At 36.5% G+C, this 27,514-nt stretch overlaps 1 protein-coding gene across 1 annotated transcript in view; it reads left to right on the forward strand.

The window, feature by feature from the left end:
- Positions 1-1,402: 1,402 nt before the first annotated feature.
- The window catches only part of LOC149299785 (leucine-rich repeat- and IQ domain-containing protein 1-like), a 58,062-nt gene continuing 31,950 nt past the window's right edge, over positions 1,403-27,514 (forward strand). Inside the window, exons 1-14 of the mRNA XM_089486050.1 lie at positions 1,403-1,525; positions 4,605-4,713; positions 5,192-5,286; positions 5,630-5,738; positions 6,440-6,657; positions 7,580-7,654; positions 11,240-11,359; positions 11,600-12,508; positions 15,021-15,173; positions 17,051-17,201; positions 18,002-18,195; positions 18,793-18,920; positions 19,219-19,292; positions 19,652-19,745. Coding sequence (XP_089342176.1) covers positions 1,403-1,525; positions 4,605-4,713; positions 5,192-5,286; positions 5,630-5,738; positions 6,440-6,657; positions 7,580-7,654; positions 11,240-11,359; positions 11,600-12,508; positions 15,021-15,173; positions 17,051-17,201; positions 18,002-18,195; positions 18,793-18,920; positions 19,219-19,292; positions 19,652-19,745 — 2,552 coding nt within the window. The remainder of the gene's footprint in view (positions 1,526-4,604; positions 4,714-5,191; positions 5,287-5,629; positions 5,739-6,439; positions 6,658-7,579; positions 7,655-11,239; positions 11,360-11,599; positions 12,509-15,020; positions 15,174-17,050; positions 17,202-18,001; positions 18,196-18,792; positions 18,921-19,218; positions 19,293-19,651; positions 19,746-27,514) is intronic.

Here is a 27,514-nt window from a genome sequence, read left to right on the forward strand (position 1 = left end):
CACTATGCTGGAGTGTCTTCTGACCGTTATGGAACCCAGAACACTATGCTAGAGTGTTCTCCATCCATTATGAAATCCAGAATCCTATGATGGAGCATCCCTGGCCATTCTGGAACCGGCAATTCCAGCAGCTGGGATGCTATGCTGGAATGCTCTATGGCTATAGATCATTATGCCAAAGCCTGCTGTGAAAATTATGTCCAAAATACTTTGCTAGAGCATCCTCTGGATGTGGGCTGCCAGAATATTCTGATGGAGCATCACCAGCATAGGAATTTCTGGCAGCCGGAATACTTTGCTGGTGCGTTCTTCGGAAGTTATGGCTGCTACAGTACTATGCTGGTGCGTCCTTTGGGCGTTATGGCTGTCCTAATACTATGCTGGTGCATCACCTGGAGAATATTGCACTGGAACACTATGCTGAAGCCTGATCCGGCAATTCTGGCATCCAAAGCACTGCTGAATCATCCCTAAACTGTTTCAGGAGCCGCAACTGCCAGACGATGCTCCAATATAGCATTCTGGCTACCAGGATTGCCTGAGCAGTCTGGAGCCAGTACCATCCTTTGTATAGGGCAACACAGGCCTCCAAGAAGGGTCATTTAATGTCTGTTGCTGCACAGTAGAAGCTGCAGATCACACAGACAGTGAAAGGACTCTACACATGGTAAGGTGTGTGTATATGTATGTGTTAGCAAGTGTGTGTATGTATAAGTAGATGGTGTTGCATGCGTATTAGTGTTAGAGTGAGTGTAAGAATATGGTGTTAGCATGTGTGTGTGAGCATGTATGCTGTTGTATGTAAGTGTATGTGTGTATGTAAGTGGTGTTAGTATGAGTGTGTGTACTTCTACAGGCTACTCATGATACAATTGGCATTGTTTTAACACAGGAGGGAAGTTTATGCAAACTAATAATACCTTACACACATAAGTAAAGTATAGTAATTGTTGAAATTGTAGAAAAAGGCATAGTGCATCTCAAAGTTATTATTGCTGGGTAGTCACCATGACGATACACGCATTCTTAGCGTCACAACATTTTTTTAGCAATGCCATTCCGAAAGCACAGTATGGCAATTTATTAAGTCGTGTATGATCCTTAAACATAGGCTTCTCTTTGAAAGCGCCAATTCAATCTATTGGAAAGCCTATAATTTATGCTGATTCAGTTACCTGTCACGCAGTAAAATTGCCAGTTACCAAACAAAAGCAGTCGTTGTATTATTACATAAAAAGTTTGGGAACCGGCCCTTAACAAACATGGCCGCGCAGAGTGAGACAGGTTTGTCACGTGACCTCGCCCCTGACACTCAGAGGCTGAGTGGGCGTTCACATGGAGGCCTACCGAAACCAAAGGAGGGTTGATCACGTGACTAGTGTTGTGGCAAAGCGGAGAATATATGGAGGAAGAAATTGAGCTGGAACTGAGCAGCATTTCATTGAATGGAGACGCAGAAGAAGAGTCTATGTCTGAGGAAAAATATGAGGAGTACGAAGCCTTTACGGATTGCTGCGAAGACGAGGTATGCATACGGGAATACTTGGCGTGCGAGGAATAGTATTGGGAGGCTGCACGGTTGCTGCCGTTGCTAGGAGACGGAATAACTACTAACAGCGCAGGTTGCACTTGTTGTACAGTGATACTGGCGCATACCACCATGTCGGGCCGTACTGTCCCCCCAAATCAGTTACATGGAAATAATGTGTATTCATAAATAAAATATTGTTTGTATTAGAGCTTTTGTGTTATATCCTTTATTATCTTGTATTTTCATTCTCCTATTTAGTGATATCACAGCTCATTCTGACAGCTTTCCTTTTTTATACATAGTGTAAAAAGTCTGAAAACCACTTAATCTATACATTTTATGAACAAACTCCAAAAAAGTATTTTCTGTATGTAAAGTAAGAATGCTTTAAAAAATAGACACTTTATTTTTTATCATTTAACAAAATGCTAAGTGAGTGAACAGAAGAAAAATCTAAATCAAATCAATATTTGGTGTGACAACCCTTTGCCTTCCAAACAACATCAATTATTTGTTAGATATTTTATGCTGGAAAGTATGTATATCATATTTCTTAGCATATTATAAGAGCCATCTTATGTTCCCTAAAATTGCATAAATTATTGTATTCTTCCTTAAATTAAGAAGAAGTTCTTGGTTTATGGGACTTTGCTTTTCCTTTTATTTCTTTTATAGCTTACATATATTTTATCAAATGTATTTATATCCAATTATAAGGGTATTTTATGGATTTCAGAAAATTTCTAGATATCCCTAAATCTTTTTAAGGTTGGTCAAACCTGTCCAAAATCACGGGTTGGCATTCTGGAGACAGAATGTCTGGTCCAATTCCATCAAAAACCTTTAATGTTTAACACTATCTTTGATAGATGGGTAATAAACAAGGCCTTTGACTAATTTCCATCATGGTTTTTGAGTTAACTGTTTCATTACTGACCAATAAGTAAAATTACTGATTAGAAGAGAGCTCCTCTCGGTGGTGAATTTTGGGAAAATTTGTAGGAATCTACTAAATCGCATGTATATATCCCTGGTTATTACAAGTAACACCCATTATTCTTAGTGGGCAAATTTAACCCATTGTAGTGAATTGTAGAGATTTAAAAATGTATGTAACTCTCTTATAATAATGATCATTTTTATGATTTATTATTTTCACTCATCATTTTCGCAACATTTTCTCTGATCTTTAGTATTCTTTATATTTAATATTTTCTCCTTGCCTAATATAAGGAAAAATTATAGCAGAAAGAGGTGGTAAATCTAATTTTGTTTTATTTTTTAAAATATTTTTTTTTCAAATAGAGGTGAATTTTGTCTTCTTCAACCTTTAGAATAAATACATCCCTTTTTTGGGGGAAATAATGCATAAGGTTTAATCTTGTAATTGTAGGATATTCATTTGTTGAAAGGAATACATTATTTTCATCTATTGATAATCTTTTGTTTTGTTGACTGGAAAAAGCTAACTGGTTTTGTGCCAATGGTGAAAATATTGGCTGCTAATACTAGAAATGTTGTAAATACAATTAATTGCTACTTTATTGAAACATTAATTGTGTACTATTGTGGTGATCTATGAAAAATAGCATTGCTATTTGTTGATGCATAGAAGTAGACTATTTTCTTAGATATGTATATAAATTGCATGTTCATTTCCTATGCATATTTCTATAATAATAATACAACTAGTATCTATATATTGTATGTATAGCTATTTAGTGGATTTTTGTTTTCACAATAAATTATGTTTTTTGAAAAAATATATTGTTGTTGTATGATATCTCATTTTAAATTATACATTTTAGTGTGATCTGCAAGAACTAGGGATTAATATGACTATTGTGGATGCTGTCCAAGGGTAATTATTTTGATTATAATTATCCCTACATCTTACACGTACACACCGTTTTTTAAGGAACTCGGCAGGTAGGTTGTTCCAAACATCTTAGAGAATCAACTCCATTTCTTCTGTGGATTAAGGCAGCCTTAGTTGCTTCTCTCCCTTCATGTTATTCCAGACCGACTCAATGATGTTGAGATCAGGGCTCTGTGGGGGCCATACCATCACTTCTAGGACTCCTTGTTCTTTACAATGAAGATAGTTAATGATTTTGGCTGTATGTTTGAGGTTGTCATGCTGCAGAATAAATTTGGGGCCAATCAGATTCCTCCCTGAAGATATTGTATGATGGATAAGTATCTGCCTGTACTTCTCAGCATTGAGGAGACAAAAAGTTCTGACCAAGTGCCCAACTTCATTTGCAGAAATGCAGCCGCAAACCTACAAGGAACCTGCTTGATTGTTGCCTGCAAAATCCTGTTATAGCAAAATATTTAACAATTTGATTCATCAATTTTAAGCACCTGCTGACATTGTTCTGCACCCCAGCTGCTCTCATGGATATCAAACATTGGCAAACACAACACAGGTTTATCCCCCAAAAAATGTTAAATACTGTCTATGTGTGCCAGAATTATTGGCACCCTTTTAGTCAATACTTCGTGTTACCCCCCTTTGCCAAGATAACAGCTGTAATACAATGTGAATAATAGCAAGGCAAACTAGTTAGACTGGTGCAGAAGAAGAAGAAAGGAGTCCTACTCTTACAAATCTACAGTCCTTTAGGAGACTAATATAAAGGAAAAACAAACCGGGATACACAGGCAAAATACCCATTTGTTGCAGGATCTTTTACACATTGAAACAAACATGTAGGAATCTTGATATATTAACATTAGTGGTCTTGATTCATAATGGTTATTAGAATAATCAGTATGCATGCAGCATCTTGTGTTTAAAAAAAAAGCTGTGCAGGATGGGAATTATGTATTAGAGAAGGGACAGTGCCTTTAAAATTAAGGTTTATTTCACTCTGAAATTGTACGGTCTTTTTTCCCCCCCCCAAACAAAAAGAATGTATCCAGTAATGTGTATAAACCAAAATCATTCAGTCACATTACTTCCAATGTAGTATTCAGTTCTGTACCTTGTGGAACATTAAATGTGTTTACATTTATGGTAGGTTTTTTTGTTTTAAATATTCTAAATATTATTCTGCATTATTTGTAGACAGAAGAGCTTCCAGAGTCTGTTCTCTCATATTTGCAAGTCATTAAGAAAAGGAATGAAAATACAGAGAAGCTTATACTACAAGATGTGGAATCTGACATTTGGTTAAGTAAGTGCCATCCTCACTTTATTATTGCCATGTTACTAAACATACAAAAATCAGTATTGAGTTATGGATATGAATAGGGTTTCAAGAGAAAGCCCTACTTTTTGTGTGTAAGCACACTAAGCAGATAGGTAAAAACATCAAATTTGCTGTTCTCCTTATGTGTTGAATGGAAGACACAAAGGGGTTAAGAGAACAAGCCGAAGAAAGGGAATTTAAAAAGTATGGCAAAAAGATATAAAAGGGGCACAATGGAGAAAAATTACAAGTACACAGCGAAAAGGGACAATCCTGAGGCCAAGCCAAACAAGGGGATTCTAGTTAAGCCTACGAAATAACAGTATATAGGTGTAAATTCTAGGAGTCATTTAAGCAAAAGGTATTTTTTTTCTAAATAGCAATTTTCATTGTACATGAGGAGGGACAGATTGCTAGTAATGACCTTACTCAATGTTTTACCGTCTGTTTTTTTTCCCCCAAGTACAAGGATCTGAAAGTATACCGAATTGCGATTCAGATTATTTGGCAGAATTGGCTTCTGAATTTGGTCAAGACCCAGAAAGTCTTAAAAAGCAGGTATGTTGTGCAAAAATGTGTGTATACATTGGTAATATCATATCTAGACTTATGGTAACGTCTAATAAAGCAATAAACAGGACAGTATTTAAATATAGGATTAGACAGAGTAACCCTTGTAAGTTACGTAAATATGAATAAGTAAATACATAAACAAGTAAAATCATACACATAACAATACGATGACTAATCTGACTTTATTTGGAACTGGCAAATCTAATTATATATTACCTATATCAGTAACTCTCCCAGTACTACCCTCTTTAGTTGTTTTTACATTTGATATATCATCTTTTATCAAGAACTAAAAAAATATATGTATATATTATTTTCAATTTCTAAGGTATTAGCTGACATTGAAGAGGAAGAAAGAAGAGAACAAATGAGTGGTGATAGTTCCAGTCATCATGGCCACAGTACATTTCAAGAAACGCAGGATGCTGATAAATTGGGTATGAACTGCAAACTGCGTGCAGAATGATTTCTGTGTTACATGGGAATAATATTTTAGGAAAATGGATAGTGACAGAGACATGTGAAACTCATTTACGTGCTCATTACTCTGATTGTACATGGAAAACTCATTGCCTGCATGTGCCATACATTATAAAACAAACCATGTACCTTTTTTAAAATTTGCCTTGTATCAAGTCATGGAGATACTCTACACGAGGAACTTCTGCATGATGAGGAAGGATTTCGTATTGTGTAGGGCATCATTGGTATGAGCCCTGATGTCTGCTGGTACCCATCCAGACCCTGTACATATAATTATATAAAAACTACAAACAGAAAAAAAACAGCAGTAAACTATTATTCAAGAATGATTTATGAATATACATATGCAACAAATGTGATTATTTTGTTGCTGGAACGCTGTGCTACTTATTACTGGTGTTAAATGTACTGAGCTCAGAAAATGTAGCATTTATGATAAAAGACATCTGTTCTACTTTTGTAAAAAACAAAACAAAAAAAAACCAAAAAAAAAAAACCCCACAAAACAATATTAAACAATATACTATTCTCATGTTGATATAATCATTTTTATTAGTTGTTTCTCTTGTATAGTGCCCTATTTTCTGAATATCACAGTGATTAAATAATAATAGCCTAGTAAACATGTCATGATGTTTTTTGTGTTTCATTGCAGATAATGGGACAAATATGGCTTATACTGAATTAGAAGAGAGATGTAAACAAAAGCTGCAACAGTGGGAGGACGAGCACAAGAAACTCGATGAAGTGACCAGCAGCACATTTAATTCTCATAGAGAAATTATCGGGGAGCAAATCAGCGGAAATATTGAGAACAAGGAAGACTGGAGAAAAGTTGAGAGAGAAATCTCAGAATTAAATATTATCTATGAAGTAAGTAAACATATTTTTCAGAAGAGAGACTGTAGTCTCTCATCCTACATGCGCTATATTGTGTTACCGGAGTTATAATGGTTCTAGACAAGCCCTGGATACTAAGAGGAAGGGCTGCATGACTGGGCCTATATTAACTACGAGCTTTCTGGCCAGTCAGGGGTCATCTAGGGGACATCCTATGGGGTCCCGCATTCTTATGGGTGGTGTTTTGTGTGGCTATTTAGGGCCGTTTTCCCGCCACTGCTCAGGAAAACTTTTATCCTGAGAGATAAACCTGAGATTTCCCGCCCTCCCTCCCTAAAAGAATTTTTTTTTACCTGTTTATCTGTCTATAATTTGTATGGCAGAATTTCAGAGATAGGTATGCTGAATTTTACAAATGGTTGTTATACCAACATTCATGTTTCATTTAATTTCTCCACGGGTTCAGTCCCTGGGGGACTTTTGAGGGGTAGGGTGTTCCGACCCAACGGTCTCCGTTTGGAATTTGGCGGGATATCCCTACAAAATGTTATTGGTTATTTACATGTTATTGATGCATAACCTATCTCTTATTTTGAATGTATTTTCTTGCACTTGTCACAGTAATAAAGCGCTGTGGCCTTCACTTTCCAACGACCTCAAGTCTCCTGTGTTTTTATTTATTTATGTTTTGCGGTATGTTAATATATAGTGCCCAAGTCATGTGTTTTATAATAAAGGTTGCAAAACAGTACTAGCAGAAATGCTGACTTGTCTAAATTCACCTTTTTTTTTTTTCTTGACAAAGATTCTGTATGACACACATTTTATCTGCAGCACCCTAGTGTAACATTTTTTCCCTTTAATATTGTTTTTCTTGAAAAGTGATGACAGTATACCTTTTTGATTCATCTTTTTGTGATTCCTAATAAGTTAGTGATTATGTGTCATTTTGAAGGAGCAACAGAAAAAGCTTGATGAGGACTTGCAGAAAAAACAGGAGATCTTGGCAGAAGAACTAGAGAAACACACGGTAAGTGTGGTAGTTTACTGGCTTTGAAGCAATGGGGCTTGCAAACTAGGTTTTAGGGGGTCATTGTGATCGGCTATGGGCCCTAATGGTCACACTTTAAAGAGAACTGAAATGTTCTTTTGCACATGAGTATGTAAGTATTGTGATTACAAATCCAATATATCATAGTTGGGTAAAGGGGGTACTAATGTACAACACCTCAATCATGCCATCTTGCTGTCCAACTTTAAATATTTATGGTTATAGTGTGTCATATGAATTGTATGGTTCTAAACAATCATTAAAGTAAGTGGTGCAAATGTAATCTGTAGGTAGAAAGCTTAAGCTGATAGTAGGTTTCCAGTGCAATTTTTCACTGAGTGTTCATAGGGAAAGAAAAAAAAAAGGAAAATTTGCATAAAATGCCCTAAAGCGTAAATATGGAACGCAGTACTTCATGATCTGTACTTTCAAATTTGTAGCAGCAGGGTCCAATGTTTAATAACTGAGCTTCCGTTTCTTAGTCCATGTATAACTAGAAAGAGCCAATAAAACATGCGCTCAATGACATCTGTGTATTCCTCACCCATATTTATTTAATGGTCACCCACATTTATTTAAAAGCCAAAACAATTTAACTTTTGCGTGTGATTATTTTGACTGTTATATATCGTGACACACGTGCATCAATCTTTCTGTTTATGAAATGCCCCTAGGATGGTTGATGTTCAGAGGTGGAGAATATACATTTATAAAGTTACAAGTTAAGTTTTTGTGCAAAAATAAGAATTCAATACGCCAACTCAAGTCCCAAAATACATTTAAAAATTACTCCTTTTTCTGTATGCTGCAATAGCAATAGGATTCGGTTCCAGGCCCCAACGAAAGACTTGATAAATATATGTAGCGCCAGGGGACAGCCAGGTAAAAGAGGAACAAACTTTATTGCAGTCCATACACCAAAGTAAAAGACAGACAGCCAGGCTTGACGATTGACGTGTGTGGCACAGAAACATGCTTATTCCCAAGCAACCCAGCTGACGTACAAGCATACATCCTATTTAACCCCTTCGTGACAAAGGCTGATTTTACTTTTTGTACCCTTCGTGACAATGGCCTTTTTAACATTTCTGCGCTGCTCGTGTTTAGCTGTAATTTTCTTCTTTCCCGTTTACTGAACCCACACACATTAGATATTGTTTTTTTCAGGACAAGAAGGGCTTTCTTTAGATGACATTGTTTTGATTGTATCTTATTATTTACTACTAAAAAAAGTATAAAATATGGTGAAAAACTTAGAAAAAAATGACTGTTTCTAACTTTTAGTTGAAAAATCTTTTACTCATCTATAAAAGGTAATGAAAAAACCTGCTAAATAGATTCTACTATTTGTCCTGAGTTTAGAAATACCCAATGTTTTTATGTTTTTTTGCTTTTTTCTACCCATTATGGGGCAATAAGTACAGGTAGCGTTTTGCTATTTCAAAGCCATTTTTTCCAAATCTGGTAATTCTTCCCCCCATGTGCCATTTCGGGTATCTTTGAACCCGGCCAATGCAATTTACCCCATCAAGTCATATATTTTTGAAAACTAGACACCCCAGGGTATTTCAAATGCTAGTATTTTAACTCTTTCCATGCACCATATCTACCACCAGTCTTTGTCAAACTTTGTGGTAGTCATTTTTTTGCATTTGTTTTGCCACACACATTTTACTTCAGGTATGAATTAAAATGTTCTCGTTTATGTCACTATCACAAAACACCCCAATATGTGTTCAGCAACATCTCCTGAGCGCAGTGATACCCCACATGAATGATTTTGCCTGGCTGTTTGGGGGCAAAAGGGCCACATTTGGGGCATGCGCATTTTTCAATGTTGAACTTTGGCATTTGGGGATCCACTGCCCATGCCCTATTTGGTACATCTTTGAGCCGGGCCATTTCAGTGTGCCCAACAAAACCATATATTTTTGAAAACTAGACACCCCAGGGTATTTTAAATGCTGGTATTTTAACTCTTTGCATGCACACATTTTACCACCAGCATTGTTTCAAAGTTTGCAGTAGTATTTTTGTGTGTGTATTTTTCCCACACACACCTACTTTATGTATGAATTTACAGCTCCTGGTATATGCCGCTGTCACACGACACCCCAATATGTGTTCAGCAACATCTCCTGAGTACAGTGATACCCCACATGCATGAATTTGTCATTTTTTGGGGGAACTAAAAGGCCACATTTGGTACGTGTGCATTTTTCTAATTGGAAATTAGATGTGTGGCCATCCTTCCCCCGGTGTTAATTGGGACCTTGTTGAACCCGGCCAATTCAATTTACCCCATCAAATCATACCTTTTTTAAAAGTAGACACCCCACGGGCATTTAATATGCCAGTATTTTAACTCTTTCCATGCGAGAATTGTTTTAAGCTAATATGCTAATTTTAGGACTTGCTCACAAAAATATATTTTTTATATATATATTTTATATTTTGTTGCCTTTTTTAAAAAAAATTTTTAAACATTTTTTTTTCAACTTGGAGGTTCCCCTGATAGTGACATCAGTGGGAAATGATTTTTACATTTTACTGTTTTTTTACTATTTTTTTCTAATTATTAATTTTATTTTATTTTTTAAATTTTTTTTTACTAATCACAATGTGATTAGAAAGCTGGGCTCCATTGACTTGCATGGTGAATGCAGTACCTGTATTCAACCTGCAAGTGGAGCCAGAGTTCTCTAGATGGTCTGGAGACCGTCTAGCGAGCTTTTAAAACTTGCTTGTTTCTCTTGCAGGGCGGCGGCCATCTTCCTTGATGGCGAAGATCACCGGCAGCTGCGGCTGTGACCGCTCTCCGGAGCGGTCACAGCCCACCGAAAGGTAAGTGTTTGGTGTCGCTGGATGCCTCCTGATCAAGGCATTCCAGCGACACCATTTAAGTTTAGGAGGCGATCGTTGATCGCCTCCTAAACGCTTTTAAAACGGGCGTCCACCGCCATACAAAGTATGGCGGATGTTGACGCCCCGTGGAGGGGCCAGAGATGGCCCCTTCGTGCCGATCGCGGCGTTGCTGAATGCCTCGAGGTCGAGGCATTCAGCAACGCTTTTTGGGTGCAGAAAGCGAAAGTAGATCGCTTTCTGCACCCGTTTAAAGACGTGCCGGTCCTGGCACGTCAATTGTCGTAAAGCACATGCTTTTCCGTGTCGTGCCAGGACCGGCAATTGTCGTTAAGGGGTTAAAGGCAATAGTTAAAAACAATAAGATCAATCAATTGAGATGAAGCTGTGGGTCAGGAGGAGGGAGAAAACGAGGAACTCAAAGGTTGTATAACAACTCCACCCGAGATTACTTGTTAAGTCCCTGCATTTTTTGTAATAAACACGTCAAGTGTCTAGCTTGGGGAACCGTACGCTGGCTGGCTGTCTCTCGATGCTTTTATTTTTGTCTATGGACTGCAATAAAGTTTCTTACTTTTTAACCTGGACGTCCCTTTGTGTTCATCTGGTGTTAGCTGGTGCTACATTATATATTTATATTTTTGCACAAGTCCTCGTTATGGTTTTATGCCAAATGTTGTAACTGTCTGTATGTATTTTCAGGAAATGATTTTCAAAATGAAGGCAGATTTGGAGAAAGAGATTAACACTTTGGAAGAACAGAAAACAGAAGCTAAAAAACATTTGGAGGAATTACAGTATAAATCAGCAGTAAAAATTCAGGCAACGTACAGAGCATTCCATACATACAAAAAGTATGCACCCTTTCTAAAGGAAAAGAAAGAAGAAGAGAGGAGGAAAGAAGAACTGAAACATAAACTGGAGCAGGAGAAGAGAGAGATGGAAAAGCGAATAAAGCTAAAACTTGAGGAGAAAAAAAGAAGAGAGGAAGAGAAAAAACAAAAGGAAGAGACCATGAAAAGGGAAATGGAAGAGATGAGTATAAGAGAACGCTTGCAACAGGAACTAAGACAGAAGGAATATGAGAAAAAGAAGTCAGAGGAGAGGCAGAGACTAGAAAAAGCAAAACTCATACATGAAGGGCAAAAAAGTAAGCTGATAAGGACAGAAACTGAGAAAACTAGGATCATGTCAGAAAACAGAAATACCAAAACCACACATGATGCCAGAGAAGATCTGAATAAAAAACAGGCAGGCAATAGCCATCTCGGAAAAGAAATAGATAAAAATGTGGACGATATTAAACATGAAGGACCTTTAGAAATACAAGAAAAAGAAATTAAACTAAAAGATGCAAGGTCTGGAGTGAATTTCGCAACAAGTGGATTAATAAACCTAAATGAACAAGTACTTCCTGAGGAGATAAGTAACATAATGGCAACAAGTGTTGACAAGGTCCTTTGTACTATTGTTGAAGACAACTTAAGTTCTGAAGAACTACCAGTCCAGTATGGGAACAAAGTAAGGTTGGCAGAAGCTGAAAAGCAATGCATGTTAGAGCAAAATCCAGACATAAGTTTGGATATTTCTAACTTAACTCCTGATAAACAGTACGTAGAGGAGGACAACAGGCAGTCATCTTTACCTTGTCAAGGCACCTTACTCGAGCGGCCTGTAAATAGGTCTACAAATGTTAACGTTGCACTACAAAAGGAATGTGTCCTAAAAGAACACAGCGAAGATACACTAGTATCTGTTTCATCAAGATCTCTAGTTCTTCCAGATCACGTTGAAGAAAAGAGACTTACTTGGATGAAATCGTGCAAACCTTGGGCTAAGATTTTGCGGGACAATCAAAGAAAAAAAACATCTACATTGACAAAGAAAAGAAAAGGCTCTGCAGCACAGAAGCTTTCTCCATTAAATGAAAAACTCATCTTTCAAAACAGCCCATGGCATGACCTGAAACAGGTAATCCCCGTTTCCATTTTTTAACTTTCTATTAAAAAAAAAATCGTACGGTTAATGCATAGTTTGTTTGTTTTTCAGCTAAATATACAGCTCCTGAAACACAGTTATAATATCTTGAGTACAGTCTTGTTTTGTGAAGATCAGACATTGAGCCAGCTTATTTTTGCGCAGGATAACATAGCACGCATGTAGTTGGGCAGAGTAGACTTTGTCATGACAAAATTCTAATATGAATTTCACTTGGTTTTCTTTTTGCCATTTAACTATAGCTTCAAATGATGTTTGCATCTGTTTTCTGTAAGTATCATTTTAATGAAACTAACTATAACATCCTGTGGTTCATGTTGTAACTAGATCCATGATCCTTTTCAACTGAGCTGTCGGTGATCAGCGACTGTCTATGTAGACATCTTTTGCTTCAAAGTTGTAGCTTTAGTTTATGAATAACAGATTTTTGTAACCGGTACGCAGTATTATTCATTTTACCAGTTCACAAATATTTTACCCCTACCAAAACCCCACTGATAACTGAAATTAGGCAGGTATTGAAGTACCTTACCGTTGTCACAAGGCACAGTCGTTAATAGACACAGAATCATTTTGAGCTAGGGATGGGATGTTTTTAGAGTTTTCATGGATAGAACCATAGACTTTGATAGTCTTTTTTGGTCCATTGTTTTGCATATGCCTATCCTATGCATTAAGCTCTACCACTTGTGCTGGAATGCTGCTCCACTTAACTACCACTCCCTCAATTAAATATATACAACTAGTGAATCTTTGTAAGTAAAGGGGTTATTAATGATATCTTTCTAATCTCTCATTAGAGGCAAGCGGAGTAACAAATTCTAATATTTATGTTTCTTATTGGTAAGGGTCCTAACGCTAAAACTGATTTCTTTAACATGGAAAGGGACTTCAAGGCATATACTGAAAAGAGTATTAAACATACTGAATATTTTTTAAATAAAGGAAATGTTTTTTTTTACATATGGTTTAAATATGTGTTTTTGATAGTACCTATTAAAAAAAAATGTGTAATATTGATAGGTGTTTTAATTGCTTTAAGCAGCCTATGTTTGGTTATGCTATAATAAATCAAATATAATCGCAAGAGGTTTAAAGTAGGCATATAGGGGACAAAACACTTAATCTGTTTGTGGCTTTTTAGAAGCCTTAGCTTAAAAAATATGACCTGTTTATGGCATTTTGACACAGAGCAAGATCCGACAATATGCCTCGGTCAAGCTTTCTCCGTGTTGTATGTGTACACATATGTATGTAGTTATGATTCTGAAAGTGCACCTAGCGTTTCCACGCCACTTGTGATCTTAGCTCCTAGGTTTAACTGTAACTGCCTTGCATTTATTACAGGTTGTATTTGGTTAGATGAATGGTAAATGTTTACCGATTGAGCCTGAAAATCATTAGAAAATGCAATGTACAGAACATGTTTTTATACTTTGTTCTACAAGGTAGAAAGCACAGGAAATTGAAAGTTTTGTGGTTTTGCAGCGAGTAATATCCTAAGTGCATATAATTTAGCAATCTAATGTATTAAAAACATACATTGAGACACATTGTAAAAGGACCAATTGGCACTTTTTTTGGGGGTCTGTTCAGATAAGCCTGTAAAATTGTTTCCAGTTCTTGCACTATGCCCTAGCTGTGATATATTACGGCAGTCATCTGCAAGTAAGAGTTTCCACCAGGTATTAGATGAGAATACACAGCGCAAGGAGGCGGCACCGCCATCATCACGCTTCAATCTTTTCCAGTACTAGATTTAAAAAATTAGGCTTTTATGGTAAGGCCAACCAATCGCTGTCGGCTTTAAACAGCCTGTTTGTTCCTTAGGGCGGTATAACTCCGTTTGTGGAATACATAAAATACCTACATTTTCATAGCAAGTTCCATGAAGAATACACAACTGGACATTTAAAGTTAATAGCAAATGTCAATCCACTGGACAGCTTCACTCTGCAACCACAATGGTCTCAAATTCTAGCAATAAGTCTGTATTATTTATTTTACATGTTATATGTCATTCCAAGTACTTTTGTTTGCAGTCCAATAAGCGTACAGAAAAATGTTAGTGGCAAAACAAATTACCATTACCTGGTAATGTGGGAGAGATACAAAATAAAGTAAAATGCTAGTGTTATAGTATGTCTGCTGATTTATGTTTGCCTTTCGTTATTACTTTAAGTTAGGCTTTCAGAATAAGCATTTTATAAAAAGTAATAGTTATCTGATTTATTTGATTTTACACGAATTGGTGAAATCACACGAACAACATAAATCGTGTTCATTGAATAACGCTTATGTCCCAGTAGGGAAGCAGTAACCTATGTATTAGATTGAAGCTTCTTAATGTTATTACACGGTTGAGGCAGAACTTGCAGAAGACCACGTTCAGCCCTGAACAAATCTATAATCTACTTTGGTATACTTTGCCATCAATCAAATATCAACTGTTCTAAGAACATATAATTTGTCTTTTTCTTGCCAGGTTACAACAGTTACTCTTCAGGATTTACCAGGATGCTGTCTTACTACATTGTCTAAATGTACGAAGCTTCGATATTTATCAATGAGAAGATGCAACTTGATCACACTTGAAGGAATAAGGGATTGCAAAGATTTGGAGATCATTGATGTTCAGGTATTGAGGTCAATTGATGTTCATTGATTATCTCGTTTGAGCAGGGCCCTCCTCATCTGTTGTCTCTTTAAGTCAATTTGTTATGTTATATGCTACTTGTTATGTCCCTTCTACCCATTGTACAGCACTACGGAATTTGATGGCGCTATATAAAACAATAAATAATAATAATAATCATTGTGTTGTATTTCATTGGCTTATGGTTGATCATCTTTAGGTATTTACCCACCCATAGGTATTGACAGTGTTTTTATAATTAGTTTGTTCTTAATTACCGTATTTGCCCGATTATAAGACGACCCTGATTATAAGACGACCCCCCAAAATCTGAATATCAATTAATGAAAAAAAAGAAAAAGCCTGAATATAAGACGACCCTATAGGAAAAAAGTTTTACCAGTAAATGTTAATTCATGTAAGCTACGATTTCCTTTTTTTTCAACCTGCCCCCCCCAGTTCTGCACATCTGCCCCCAGGCTTGCCACTGTGCCCCAGAAATGCCTTATACCCCATATATGCCACTGTGCCCCATGATATGCCTTTTAACCCTCTAAATGCCACTGTGCCCCCTTATACACCTTTTAACCCTCTAAATGCCACTGTGCCCCATGATATGCCTTTTGACCCCCTATGTGCCACTCTGCCTCCAGAAATCCTTATACCCCTATATGCCACTCTGGCATTTAGGGGGTTTAAAGGCATATTATGCGGCAGAGTGGTATATAGGGAGGTATAGGGCATTTCAGAAGGCAGAGTGGCGTATAGAGGGTTAAAAGGCATTTCTGGTGGCAGAGTGGCATTAATGGGGGTTAAAAGGCATTTCATAGAACACTCTGCCTCCAGAAATGCATTATGCCCCCCATTTAACACTCCCTCCCCCTCCCTTCTCCAAACTTACCGGTGCTTCTGAGTCCCCCGGTGCTTAGTCCGGGCAGCGTGTAAAGCTCTATGCGATTCGCGTAGACAAGCACCGGGGACTCAGTAGCACCGGTAAGTTGGGGGGGGGGGCATACATAGGAGGATCCAGGTCCCCTGCACCTGAGTCCCCGGGGCTTAGTCCGGGCAGCGTGTAGAGCTCTACGCGAATCGAGTAGAGCTCTACACGCTGCCCGGACTAAGCACCGGGGACTCAGAAGCATCGGTAAGTTGGGGGGGGGCATAACACAGGAGGATCCAGGTCCCCTGCATCGCTGCAGGGGATCTGGATCTTAGTCTCATAGTTCGACCTATTTGAGGTCTGATTATAAGACGACCCCGATTATAAGACGAGGGGTATTTTTCAGAGCATTTGCTCTGGAAAAAACCTTGTCTTATAATCGAGCAAATACGGTACTTTGTCCACTTGTGAAAAACCCTACACGGACGTGTTAATTTATATTGAATGCGAATGGTCTCCATGTGTGATGTTACACTGCTAATGCTAATACATTGAGCTAAGATGAAATGGAGATCTAACTTGCTGAAACTCAAAGGAATTCAACCAGCTTGAAAGTGAAGGAGTTATCCCTCAAAATAAAGAAGTTCGGATACTGACTAATGCCCAGAAATGCCAAAAAAATAAATAAAAACTAATTCTTCTACAGCTGTGAAGGCATTTGATTTTGTATCCAAGCTTACCAATTGACTGTGTTGAGATGTTAAAAGACTGTAACAACAATATTTTCATGTAAAATGCATATGGGGATCCTTTTTGCGTGAGAACATTGATGTTCACATAGTTTACATGTGCTGTGCTGCTGCTACTCCCAACATGCCCTGCTCACATCTCTTAGTTGTGCCTTAGGTGTGCCTCAAATCTCATCTGTACGTTGTCTACATTATAACGTTTTGATTGAAGGTTTTGTAAAACTAAAAATGATTGCTGTGTCTTTCTTTAGGAAAATTGCATTAATGTTATAAATTGCGAGGGTATGGAAAACCTAAAAGTACTTCTCCTGAACAAAAATCAAATCTCATCCATCCATGGGGTAGAAAAATGCACGAACCTTATGAATCTTGAAATATCCTTCAACTTGATAACCAGAATAGGTAAGCATGTCCAACCGATTGCTATGGTGAGTGGACCACATTTTGCCCCAGAATGGCTTTTACATGCAATATAATATATTGCTGTGTGAGAACAATTGGGGCATTGTTCATCAGTAGCACCTACAGTGCAATAAATGACAGCCTTTCCTAGAGTTGCCAATATTGTTGAACCTGTACCACGGCTAGTATTTTATTCCAGGTGGAAGGTGAGTTTATACATCTCTTAGGCCACTGGGGGCAGCACTTGTAAAGTATGTAAAAAAAATACGTAAACGTTACAAGCCATTATAGTCCCAGAGTGTCATCTGCTTGTATCTATTGTGCCATTGTACAGCTCAAGTCTGCATATGTAGGGGTGAATGATGTTGTGTGCCGTAGTGTGAAATAGATATCACATGGAACCCGGTCTTAAGCATCCTTAGTAACATTTTCTAATTATAGAAAGTATGGCGTTTTGTGCATGAATATGGATAAACCTAAAACATATATAAACAAAAGTAATGGTGCTTCCGACCCACCATCAGTGAGTGGAGCATAAAATAAGGACTCACCGTTGTAGGGTTAAAAGAATATTCTTTGGAGTCTTTTATCCAAAGAATATTCTTTTAACCCTACAAGGGTGAGTCTTTATTTTACGCTCCACTCACTGATGGCGGGTCGCACCACCATTACCTTTGTTTACACTATTGTTATTGTGGGATTCCCATAGAGTGTTGTAGCGTGTGTATGCTTTTACCTGTGGTTTTTACTTTTATAAAACATGTGAAACATACAAAATATAACATTTGTATTTTATGTAGGAGGTGTTGAGACTCTGAGAAATCTTCAACGGCTAGTTTTGGATCATAATCAACTCATTTCTACTAGAGGTCTTCAGGCTGTGCCTACGCTCTTATATTTAGACTGTTCATATAACCATCTTACTGAACTGGAAGGAATTCAGAATTGTGGCCTTTTACAGATTCTAAAGTTGCAAGGAAACAATCTGTGTGAGGTATAAATCTATATTTTGTCTCTCCTTTCTCTTTTTATTACTATACTGTAAGTTATGTTTCACAGAAAGTGTTGACATAATTTGGATTTAGTGTGTGCTAAAATAAATAACCTATTATACAAGTTGAGTTGGCAATACATGTAACTAATTTTTATTGGGCCAACACAGAACAAGATGTAAAGTCATGCAAGCTTTCGGAATCACAGAGGTCTCTCTTCAGATGGCACCAAGAGACCTGTGAGGTCCCAACAGCTTTTTGTGGTTTTTATCTTGTTCTATGTTGGCCAAATCAATGATATCAACTTAAACTAAAGATTCCACTATCCACGAAGAAACAGGGCCAAACATTATGGATCCCCGTCCAGTTTTGTGGTAGAGTGGAAGTTGGTCTATTTTTTGGTTATTTAGAGAAGGAGGTATGAAACAAAGTCTCCAGGACAGCTAATGAGTAATTATTCAGAGTTTGTCATAAAAGACACAATAAGATATGGTTTTGCAGCGTTAATGGTTATGCTTTCTGTATAGCTATTCCATTGTTTGAAGTACTTTAAGAACTATTCCTCACTGACTATAAGAAAAACTCTTCTGTCTTTGCAGTTCCCGAAGCTAGATAACCACGTTCTACTGAGAGAATTATACCTTGATGATAACAGCATATCAGCAGTGAACGGGCTGTCAGTATATTGGTTGCCTTTATTACAAGTTCTTTCAATATCTCAGAACAGGTAACAATCACCAAGTGAACTATTTCACCACCAAGTTTCTGTACTACAAAATGCTATTAAGGTTTCATAAGCAGGTATGGAAACATCGGCTAACCATATCGTTCAGGTGGGATCCAGTTACTAGAGTTGTCTAAACACTGAAATATGTAATTTACTTTTAATGTTTTGTAGATCTGAAAAAATCTTTATACATTCCCACTGATTTTCTGTAAAAAGATGCCACTAATATAAATGTGATTTTCTGTAAAAATAATAGTAAATGCTCGTCATGTTTTATGTAATATTTGTTCTGTTTCAGTCTGGCTCAGATGGAATCTTTAAATACTTTTATTTCATTAGAAGAATTGGATTTAAGCAACAACTGTTTATCAGGTGAGCTCATTGTGATTTTTTTAATGAAAGATACATTCAAGTCCCTTTGTGGAGAGTGGTAGAGAAGGCACGGGAAGCCATATGAAAAAGCTTAACACATGACCCCTGAAAAAGATTTATTGTCTTCATTAAAACCCATCATCAAGCCACTTCACTACTTGTATCCAAGTAGTTTAGAGATATTACACCCATACCCGTGCTGCCAAGTCCAATAAACCTTCTTACAATTGTCAGTGTAGCAAATAATGATATTTTAGTTACATTTTTATGTAGTTCTAATCATTTGAAGTGGCTTGGTTCCAGTAAGCTGAAATCAATTTGAATATGTATCATTAATTTTCTGTTTTTTTCCCACCAAGACGTACAGAGCATTAGCTTGTGGCTAGAAGGTTGTGTGAATTTAAAGAGGCTGTTGCTGAATAAGAATCCACTTACCCAAGAAGCAAATTGGAGGTAAGCAAGTGATTTTTTTTCTTTTCAATACAGTTATCTATTTTTTTATTTATTTTTTGCTGGTTTATTTCTTGTGAAATGCATCCTGTCAAATATATAGCCTATTTCAATACCGTGATGAAACAAAATAACAGTTAAGAAAACAATTAAGCAACTTTATGATTTCACAATCATTCTCTTGTGTTGGAGTTGAGGCTGCTTCACATCCCTGTTGCTTGTTTCTCTTTTCTGAACATTTTGTTTTCATAAGACATTTTTTTATGTCTTGTATGAATTTCACACAAAACAAAAAAGAATCAACGCATTATGAGGTTTCAAAATAAGTCGACATAAGAAGCCGAGAGTTGAGGTATTGGAGGAAACATATTAGTAATTTTCCCTTTAAGAGGTAAACAGAGTTTTTCCTAACATCACAACTCATCCTAAAGAGCATTTATGTTAAGGACCAACAATATGAAGAAGACTTGGTGGCAGGAGCCAAAACAAGTTATGAGAGGACTAGGTCAAGAAAGTGTTGTGGAGTGGTGGCCCCCAATGTTGGTTGTAGGATTCTGTCTTTGATCGTTGTGATGACATTTGTTTAGGTTACCTCTTGTTGTTGCCACAAGATGTCACTGCAATCTCTTTTCTCAATTTTTGATAACATATGATTAGATGGTTTTGGGTTTTTTTTACGCCAGCAGGTGGCACTAAAATCATTAAATTTAACACAACAATACATTCCCAGTTAAGGAAGCCTTTGTATTAAAAACTGCAGAATGATATATATATATATATATATATATATATATGTATATATATATGTATATATATATGTATTTATGTATTAAAAATCTTAATGCAAGATATAAAGTTGTGTTGATTTAAATGTTATACCTAAACATGAAGATGCAGAGTTGCTGTATTTAAGTTTGTAAGCCTTTAGTTAGAGGGGATACCTTTTTATTGGAACCGCGTAAAAGAGTCACTTGGGACTTCAGCGGCCTCTTATTCAGAACATCTTCTAATAAACTGTATCATCTTTTTAACTAAATATAATATCCTTCTATTTTGCTTACTTTTTTGGAAAAGAGTGTTTGTGCCATTCATCTCTGATTGATCCCTAGCGGCGATCCGATGTATTACTTTGCATCAAATCATTGTTATAATACTTTTATACATTGAAGACTATATAAATAAAGGGTTAAACCAAGTTAAACATGGGGATGGTGTTACAAATTGTCAGTTGCATAACAAATACCAAATGTTGTTGGTTTATTATGGTAAAAAGCCCAAAATAACCATTTTGGCATTGATTTGTTCCTCAGCGGTTTAAAAAAAGTACTCATTATGATCTTTTTTTTGTAAAGCACCAACGTGGAAGGGAATTACACTGCATAATTAAGTTGTATTTGCATATTAACCTGATATCCATGTGTATAAAACCCAGCGTACTTCATAAAATTGCAAAGGGGAACACACCCTCATGAAAAAGCAGGGAATGATATTTTATTATAGACATTTCTAGAAAAAAGTCACACTAATTAATGTGAGTGGTGAAAAAAAAAATGTCAATTTCAATCTGTTTGATAACAAAGTTAAAGTTGCTGTTCTCGGTGTAACCACCTCTTTTCCTTTAGGCAAGTATTCTAGAACGATAGTTGGAAGAAAGCAAAGTCCTAAATTTCAGCATAATATAGATGAAAGATAAAAATGAGTCTGCATTTTTTTATTGCATATTATAAGTGTACCACATTATTAAGAATTAAGAATTAGAGCCTTAAGGGAATCTGTAACTAATCAATGTTTTTTGAACCCCCTATGTAAAACTTAAAGAAAAAAAACCGATACAGCTTGTTATTAAAGATATTAATTAGCTTTTTTTTAATATAAAGTATTTTTATTGAACCAATTCATGCCTACATTAAAAGTTAAATAATGAAGCAGAGGCTCAGCACTCAAATAATGAGGTGAGTTTATTTCACGCAGGCAACGTTTCGACACACGGGTCTTTCTCAAGTGTGTCGAAACGTTGCCTGCGTGAAATAAACTCACCTCATTATTTGGGTGCTGAGCCTCTGCTTCTTTATTTTGGATTTATTGAAGGACTTGGTGGTACCCTGGCTCGTGCACCATCTCACTACTGAGTGCTGCATCCCAACCTTTCTTTCTGTGTACATTAAAAGTTAGTGCATGTTGGTCTTGCTACCCTTCGCGCATCCGTGTGTATATTTTTTAAAGTAACATATTTTTCATAACTTTAATGAAATGTATTGCAGAATAGGAGTGTAAAAAGTACTTGAAACCTAGTGACGTAATCATTCCGTTTAACGGCTAGATTTAGTGCATATTAAGTCATTCATATTGGTGTGGATTTAAAATGCAGTATTAGACTTCTATATTTGAAATTTTGTTTAAACCTAAAGCTAACCTTATTTTTCTCTAGTTGATATAACATTAACATGAGTTATACGTTTTTGGTTTTTTTTTAAAAAGTGTTTTCAGGCCTCTGTTTATTAGGCATCTGTATGTGTTCTAGATCGATTACTTTAGCCCAATCAACGACACATACATCTGTATGTCTCATCATACCGCCTTTTTATAATTAGACCTTCTAAATGACTCAGATGGACCTTCTGACTCATATAAGTCTGGTCGAAAGGATTTCAATGGATAAGCAGGACTTGCAGGACCAGCGTTGCCTGGTGTTTGAGCAGAACACCCAGAACATCTCCAATGGCAGCCTCCAGGTCTGCAGATAAAGGAAGTTTATTAGAAGAAAACCCAACTTTCTTTAATAGTAAACGACATTACTGCATACAACGCTAATTTTAATGTTCAAAGAAAAAAATATAAATTTTTTCACGGCACTTCCCCTTTAAAACAGAATTCCACACGCACTGTAATAACAGCACAACATTCGCCTGCAGCGAATCTGTCAGCTTACCTTCATTGCTTTTCTCTTGCAGCGTCTTAAACTTTTGAGGTCAGATCTGAATGCACTTGGCACAGATGTACATTTATCAATGTAATAGCTTCAATGTGTACACAAACTTTACCTAAACCGACCGTCATTTCCAACCTGGCGCATACCTTTTACACTTTGAGGTGTTATCAAAGCAAACACTTGGTTTTAATATAAACTCATTTTATTCTGAATATAAAAATTACAGCTTTTAAAAGTTGTTTCCAAACAAAATACAGACATGTATTTTTCAAAATATTTCATTCCTTACATCATTTTTACTAAAAGAATGCTATGTCGTATTAGTGTATTCTTAAAAAAACTTGGTGGAACATCAACAGAAGCAGTGCCGCGCTACATGCTAAGAAATTATTCGTTTTACATAAACTGTTCTAAAAATTACACTTTTAACAAAGTGGGGCATAGAGAAGTGGGGCATGCAAGTGGGGCATAGAGAAGTGTGAAAGATTTCCCAGATTACCCCTGTTAACGAAACCTCATAGTAGAACGGTAGAATTGTTCTGTTACTGTTTGTATATTACTGTATACAAACAAAAACTGCCTTAAAATTCTAAAAATAATAAAATTAAAACAAACATTGTACTCTTATAAATGTGTCATTTTTTCCCGGGGGGTTGACACTATTGAAAAAAAAAATCTTGAGGTGTATGTAAAATTCAAGTGTAATTCATATAAATTATGATTCCAAAACATATTAATACTCTGATTTACAGTTTTACAATTTTCAGTATTTATTGTTACTATTACAGTACCTACCGCAAAAAAAGTTTAGGAATTAAACTAAAATGCCATGTAAATGACAGTAATGCTTCAACAAACACTCTCCTTTAGTATTCACCAGCTCCTAATCATCAGTTTATCTTACATTTTACACACTTTGTTGGATTTCCACTACATTATTTTATGGAACGTTTGTTCCCCCCCCCCCCCCTCGAATATTAGCACATAATTGTCAGTGTGAAAATACTCAGTAGTCACAATTATAATTTTCTTTCTGTGTCTTATGGACGCAACTGTTTTTTTTTCCCCTTAGATCATTAAATATTTATATTGTCGTATTGTGCGAAAATATGTAATATATATGAACTGGTTGTACTTGTGACGACCAAATGTAAACCATATACAGCGATCGGTTTAATGAAAAATTATTATTATTATTTATTGTTTTTATATAGCGCCATCAAATTCCGTAGCGCTGTACAATAATTAAAACAGAAAAAATCTTTCAATTATATTGTAAATCTACCTCAAACTTAGTGTGTTTCCAGCCAGAAAGGTTTTATATTATACAGGGGTATAGAACCATCAGTTGTTTCTCTGAAATGGCACTCCCCACACACATACTGCTCAAGACAGCTAACTTCTCATACCATACTTCTCATATATTTGCCATAAAATCAAACTTTTTATATCCCAAAAGTCTGGTGGGGTATTTTGTTCTACATTTTTTTATTGTTTTATTGGACCATTATTTTTGTGAGAGATTGCCTTTCAGTATTTGTTATTTCTGTACAAAAAACACATTTTGCTTCACTAATCTATAAAAAAAACAAAAAAAAAACAAAAAAAAAACATGGCCATAAAGACATCTTTGGTTTGAAGGATACTAGTCTTGCAATATAAGTAAAGTAGTTGAGAAGTCAGGACAATGTCTGCTTACTAAAAAAGAAGACTTTTATTTTAAGGAACTGCCTTGCAAATTTGCAAAACAGTAGACGTTCCCCAAACCTCCCCATACAGAATCTCTACTGGACACCTACTGGCCCCTTTTAGTGCGCATTAGCCAGTATAGCAAGCTAGGTAAAATTTGGTTTGCTTTAATGAATACTAAAAAAGGGGCAAAACTGCCCCTTTAATAATCAAGTGGAAATAAATATACTGAGTGATGTGAAGTTTTCCAGTCCCTACTGGGCTCCTCTTAGTCCCTAGGTAGTCACACAGGTCCTAATCCTTAAGCCTGAAAACTCATTGAAGCTAAATGTGTGTTTTGAAGGCCACACAGTTACATCTGGGCACACATTACAGTGGTGTTTTTATTAGGGGTTACATTGAGCACCCACTGTTTGATTGAGCTGTTAAGAACACTGATCGCATTAGGAGAGCCAATATATATATATATACTCAGGTCCACTGCAGAATTCCCCAAAAGTATGTATGATATATATATATTTATATAATTTTTGGGAATGCCGCAGTGGAGCCGAGTCTGAAGTGGCGAGTGAGGTGGATTGGCTTTTTTTTTTTTGGCTGACACCATCCCTGGGAGACTTTAGTTCCCCCTCTTTTTTTTTTTTTTTTTTGTAGTAACTTTTCAATCAACTCTTCTCAATTTATCACTTTAGTATCTGAATGCAAAATTAAGGCAAAAAAGTACAGCGCAATTTTTTTAAAAAAAAGGTATCAAAACAATATCATTTTTTATTTGTTTTGCTTGACAACTTTTTTTTTCTTTTTTTTTTTTTGGCTTAACACTCAAGTTGTGTTGGATTCACATATATTTGGTGTGGCTGCACGGTTATATCTTTTTTTGGTATCTAGCGCTCACTTTCATTTGTTTTAAATAAAAAAAAAAAAAAAAAAATCTTTGCGCCTAGTACTGTTGATAGGTTGATACTATAGAAGGATATCCAAGGTTACATCACAGAATAAAAAAAATGACAAACCTTTTTTAACCCCTTAAAGACAATGGGCGGTCCCTAAACCCATTGAAAACAATGCATTTTGAGCCCGTACATGTACGAGTTTTATCATTAAGGGGTTAGGATTTGTTTGCGTAAAAAATCCTGCCATCGTATATACTTTTTGATCCCTTTTAACATTTTATGATGTCCTCCTTTGCCTTTCCCCCACCCACGTGATTTTTACCGTTCAGGAGATGTGTTCGGCACTGTTAGCTCCAGTGTTGTTCAGGAAACACCACTAGTGTGTCTAATGAGCCCCCAGTGTGCATGCACTTCCATTGATTTTAATAAGATCCCTTTTTTTGCCACTGATAAAGCTGCTTTAAGCAGCCAACAAGTAATGACAATCGTCAGACCATGGAGGTACATCATTTATTTTATTTTACCTTTTTCATCAATGTGTATTAAAGTAATCAGAAAGTAATATATTATTTGGAATAGCTACCTGGGCCGTTGAAATGTCCCCATAGAATGCTATAGCATTCAGTTAATGGTTTTTCTAAGTGGAGCATCACATTTAATAAACCATCATAGCTGGGGAAGCTTGAACATCTTCAGCCTGGAGGAGATAACAGCAGACAAGTGAACCTTAGGCAATCCGTTTGCTCAATGTGCACTGTTCAAACACGTCTTACTCATGTACTCATGCACAAAAGGCAGCCCCCTAAAAGAAAACCCTTAAAGAAAAGTACACAGAAAGGATTCATCCATAAGGATACTAGAAAGTTAACCACCCAGCGGCTATATGTGGAATTGCAAATAAAATACCCACCAACCTTTTTGACAGTATACCTTTTGTAATGCAAACCTACCCAAGTGGTTCTTAATCTATTGTGTGCGCCATGGCGCATTTGTGCACAGGCATTGGACTCGCAGGCTCAGATGCTCCCAGTGCGTGCCCTCTTAGCTACTTGAATCAAGGTGGACTAGCTGCTCTTGGATGATGGGCCTTGGTGGGCCTAAGCACCGCCAAGGAGTATTCCAAATAATGTCACTTCAGTTTTTGTTTAAATGCAATAAATGCAAAAAAATATATATATATATATCATGGTCCATTTAACAGGTCATAGGCACACCAGGTTATGGTTTTTATTTGGTGTCTCTGGTTCCAGTAATCAAATCCTGATTTCACAGCAAAAAAAAGAGTTGGCAAAGTTATTTTGATAGTGTTTTTCTCATACATTCTTTATATTCCATAGACTATCCACACTGTAATGTCCTGGTTCATGCACTACTTCAACAAAAAAAACTAAGTTTTTAACACTCCATCTGTCAATTTCAAAGATGACTACAATAAATAATTTGGATTAGATTGCCTGTGTCTTCTGCTTAGAAAAAGGTATATACTAGGACGTGAGCAAACCCCCCCTGCTGTGTGGCTGCTCATTTATCGTCTTCTCTTATCTCTGTAACATGTCTCGTAACTAGAGCAAAGAAAGCATATTGGAGAAAGTTTAAAGGGTTATTGCCAAATCGGATTATTTTGGTAGTGTCTGTTCACTTTAATCCAGAAATATGTCGTTATCAAGCCCGGACTGGCCACCTGGCACACTGGGCAAATGCCATACTCGCCCAGCAACAGATTGGGTGCTGCAGTGTGCATAAAACCGGGATGTGCAGCTTGTCATGTCCTGCCATCGGCTGAGCATACATAATTTGGCAGCTCTGGCTTTAATGTGCCACGGGCCACGGGCCACCTCTTTGTACTCAGCCCAGCTGTGGTTCTCGTTGTTTTGCTTGCAATCCAGTTTGTTTATATATAATGTAGTTTATATAATATTTAATTAGAATTTTTGTTATGTAGATTTAAGAATACCCAACATAATTGTTATTCAACCACATTTAATTTTCATTATTGGGTCAAGAGATTATTTTACAGAAAGGATTGGATTGAATCTGATACTACTAAGCATGAACTTGTAAAATGTAACTTTTTCATTATGTCCCTAGTGAACTTTACCTAACCTCATGATACAACCGTAGGTATTAGATGTAATATTTTCCTATAGCCTGTATACTTTCATGTACGGCCAGTGATAACACCGTCAAAACTCACATACTAAGTTGTGTTTTAAAAATTAAACCCACGGATCAGTTCTTGCGCTCCTAGGGGAATGCGTTTC

The sequence above is a fragment of the Sceloporus occidentalis genome, unplaced genomic scaffold (genome assembly GCF_023333645.1).
Source record: "Sceloporus occidentalis isolate IW3139 unplaced genomic scaffold, rSceOcc1.0.p SCAF_28, whole genome shotgun sequence".
Lineage (NCBI taxonomy): Eukaryota > Metazoa > Chordata > Lepidosauria > Squamata > Phrynosomatidae > Sceloporus > Sceloporus occidentalis.